The sequence below is a fragment of the Sabethes cyaneus genome, chromosome 1 (assembly GCF_943734655.1).
Source record: "Sabethes cyaneus chromosome 1, idSabCyanKW18_F2, whole genome shotgun sequence".
NCBI classification, from domain to species: domain Eukaryota; kingdom Metazoa; phylum Arthropoda; class Insecta; order Diptera; family Culicidae; genus Sabethes; species Sabethes cyaneus.
The window spans coordinates 21,430,539-21,434,015 of record NC_071353.1 but is presented as its reverse complement, the minus strand read 5'-3'; the positions used below and the strand labels follow the sequence as shown (position 1 = coordinate 21,434,015).

Here is a 3,477-nt window from a genome sequence, read left to right as displayed (position 1 = left end):
CTCAAACCTATATTCGTACCTATACACCCATGCACACTCATACATGCATACACATGTATACATGTACGTGTGTGTATATTTTTCAGTGCTGTGCTGTCCATAATCGCATAACAGCCACAAATTCTATGGCAATCTCATAGAAAATGTCTCGATTACGCAAATAAAGACATCACATCATTTTTGAACACTCGTTCGTTCTAACTAGCGATAAATTTTAATTTTCATGAGTAAGTCAAAATCTCATGAATGGTGGGTAGGATTTGGTTTCAGTTTTCTAGAGAAATTTCTGTGCATACCAGCAATTCATCTAGGGAACTGAGTAAGCCCTCCCGGTGCTTCGGCCCAAACGGATTGAATTTAAAATCAAATCCGTTCGATTTCGCTCCATTCCGCTTTACGAGCCACATGCTACACATAAAGCTAAATTATGCAATACTATACTACATACTACACATATATCTAACTTAAACTGTATTACATTCTACATGCGGAATTAAATTTAGGAGTCTGCCGAAGTCTGCCGACAAACCACCTACCCATGGGAGGGGGAAAACGAAGTTTAGAAGAATTGAACTAAAAATAAATGCGTCGAGGACCAAATACATGAAAGGAAACGTGCGCTTCTCACGGACGGTAACCGTTGACGGCGACGAACTTGAAGTGACAGATGAGTTCGTGTATTTGGAATCGCTGGTAACCACGGACAACAACACTAAGCAGAAGGTTAGGAGATCTAGCGGCGTACTTAAGCGGGACATCGGGCCTACGTTACGGGCCTCATATTTGTTTCAGGCTTTAAGGATTCCGGTTGGCATCCACTCCATTATCCAGAATAACTAAATCAAATAAATAATTATATAATATATATTAGGGCTTACCTGCCAACAAAACTAAGTGGATCAGCGGTCTGTCCATAACAACAGTTATGAGAATAAGCAACCAGAAATCACGCAGCATCGCACCCCCTAGCTCAGCTACCCAATCTGAAGGAGGTAGGACCTTGGGATGACTAAAGCTATTGTTGGACGCTTTTTCATTTGCCTTTCCCTTTTTATGCCCACCATGAAAATAATAGTGTATTCTTCCTAAAAAAAATCAAAACTATTATCTATTGTTCGTGCTAAAACAATTATTTTTACGTCACTTGCCTCGCAGAATAGGCCTCATTTTTTCAGCTAATTGGATGTCAGCGGAATTGTACTTACCTCTGGTCAATTACCAAAAAGAAGCTTACTTTCACTGCGAAAACAGCGTTATTTAAGTTCAGAATCGGTGATATCCACTAGTGATGCAGATTCCGTAAAAAGATGCTGCTAATAATTTATATTTAATTAATAGGAAAGTTCGTTCGACCTTCTGCTATTGTTTTAAGATTAACAGTAGAACCGAAGTCGAAAACAAAATTTGCGATAAACTATAAACCGAATATTTAAGCCGCATCAGATGATAAAACAGCGCAAGACAATAAATAAACGTTCCTTATGTCCAAAGACCGAACAACAAGCCTAAGTGCTTGTCGGGATGATTCGATTTTAACCGCTAATAACCTATGTTCGACTTAAAAATCGAACAAATCTATGTTTCACTTTTTATCGCTTAAATAGAATACGTTTAGTGCTGCGTCGGTTTACATATTATCCACTAACTCGCACATGAGTCGGTCTAGTGGATGACACCCCTCGCCGCGGGCCTTGCCGACGTCACCATCTTCACTGGTATCCATGGGTTCCGCAGCTCCGCCCAGCCGGTCCGTGTCGGTCAGATCCGGCAGTGAGGCGAACGCATTCTTTACCAGTTCCCGTACCTTTTCTAGATGGTTCTGGAAGCGCTGAGTCGTTTCTATTCGTTGCCGCTTTTGCAGCTCCATCATTACCCGTAGTGTTTCCCGAGCCTGGTGCGGACGGAACTCGTTCAACAAATGATGAATGTGTACAAACAGGAGGCTCAAATCTTCGATCTGAATGTGAATTGTAGCAAGTCAGTTTTAATTCATTTCGTCTTCAAAAGCTTACCTTTTCGGCTCTTCGCGGACTATCCGGGTAGTGCACAAGCAGATCGATTAAATCCAAAAAGTTAACCAGTAAAGAATGGTTGAGTTTCTTTAGCTCCTTCCGTCTGTCGAAATGTTGTGGATACAGACGCTTGAAACCCTGTGCCTCCAGTGGTCTAATAATGTTATCATCGTTGCTGAACGGATTACCGAACATGGTGTATGAGTCCTGGATCGGCGGTGGGGGCTTGGGAGCTCGATTTTTACGAATGTTTTCATCGGTGTACAGATTGATATACTGGGCCGGTGGTAGAGGAAGAGAGCTAACTTGAACGGTGTCAGCGTTGGCCATTTTTTCGATGCAATTTTCTGGTTACAGCAGTAACTTGTGCCAGAGCTTTCACACTTTAGCAATTAATTATGGTAGAATAAGAAATTTGTTCTTAAAATTTCACTATTTATTGTGACAAACGACGACACGAACGCGTATCACTATACTGTAAAAAATGACCTCGCTTTGATGAAATTTTGACGTTTGACTCTTTGACTGATTTCTGTTTTGCACCAGTTTCCTCACTTTCCTGACTTTCCAGCGATAGCAGGGTTGTTCATAATCAATGTGATATACACAGGTGTGGCAATGTTGGTTAAGTGGTGTTGGTCTCGGTGTTAGTGCAATGGAGAAATTTCATCACGGTGTGGGTGGAATCGTAAATCGACCAATCCCGATGAAGCGTGACGTCAAACACCAAACACAAACCCCATTGTTCGACGCGGTTTGTCGGGTTAGCAACATAAGGCTGAAAGTCATAAGGCTGAAACACGAAAGGCTGAAATTCGAAAGGCTGAAAACTAAGTAACGCCTACATAAGGCTGAATGGACAAAAGGCTGAAATCTCATAAGGCTGAATGTTCGAAAGGCTGAATAACGAATGGCTGAAACTTTGAATAAACAATGTTCATGTAATACTAAAGGCAGAAATTTCAGAATTTTTCACAATTTTAACTTAAATCGAAGAAAACTTAATTAATTTTTGATAATTTTTTATAAATTATGAAAAATAATTACACTACATTTTATAGTGTCCAACGGGGAAAGCGTATCATTTAAGCTTAACCTGTGCACTGAGAAGGCATTGCATGCTTTTCATCTCGTTTCAATGTATTCCAGTAAATTTTTACAATGATCCCATGTTTATGCCAAACACATTCCTAGATGATTCAGGACGAGACGGCCGCAGGCCGCGAGTGTTCGCCGGCGACCCGCCGTCGGAAGCGCCGGCCACTGCGGGGGGGCAGCCCCCCCGCAGAAACCACCTCTATTTAGGTGCAAGCATTTTCCTAGGTTTACTGACTAGTAGGAGTTATCCCTAGTAGGAGGGTATGAAATGGAGAGAGTTACCTGGAAGGAGCGTCAAACATAGCTCTGGCTCTCTCAAGCTCCCACCTGGCGCCTCCACGCAGATCTAAGTCAAATGATGACGGTC

The 3,477-nt window shown here is 41.8% G+C and overlaps 1 protein-coding gene across 1 annotated transcript; it reads right to left on the bottom strand.

The window, feature by feature from the left end:
* Nucleotides 1-1,316: 1,316 nt before the first annotated feature.
* LOC128744613 (mediator of RNA polymerase II transcription subunit 7) lies at nt 1,317-2,466 on the bottom strand. Its single transcript, XM_053841754.1, has 2 exons — nt 2,013-2,466; nt 1,317-1,957 (listed from the first exon to the last, which is right to left on the bottom strand). Exons 1-2 carry the CDS (start codon nt 2,340-2,342, stop codon nt 1,628-1,630), a joined length of 660 nt encoding a protein of 219 aa, XP_053697729.1. The 5' UTR covers nt 2,343-2,466; the 3' UTR covers nt 1,317-1,627.
* Nucleotides 2,467-3,477: the final 1,011 nt, after the last annotated feature.

Coding starts and splice junctions, on each gene's coding strand:
- LOC128744613 (XM_053841754.1), bottom strand. CDS start 2,342: ATGGCCAACGCTGACACCGTTCAAGTTAGCTCTCTTCCTCTACCACCG. Junction 1,958..2,012: donor GTCCGCGAAGAGCCGAAAAG/GTAAGCTTTTGA, acceptor ATTCACATTCAG/ATCGAAGATTTGAGCCTCCT.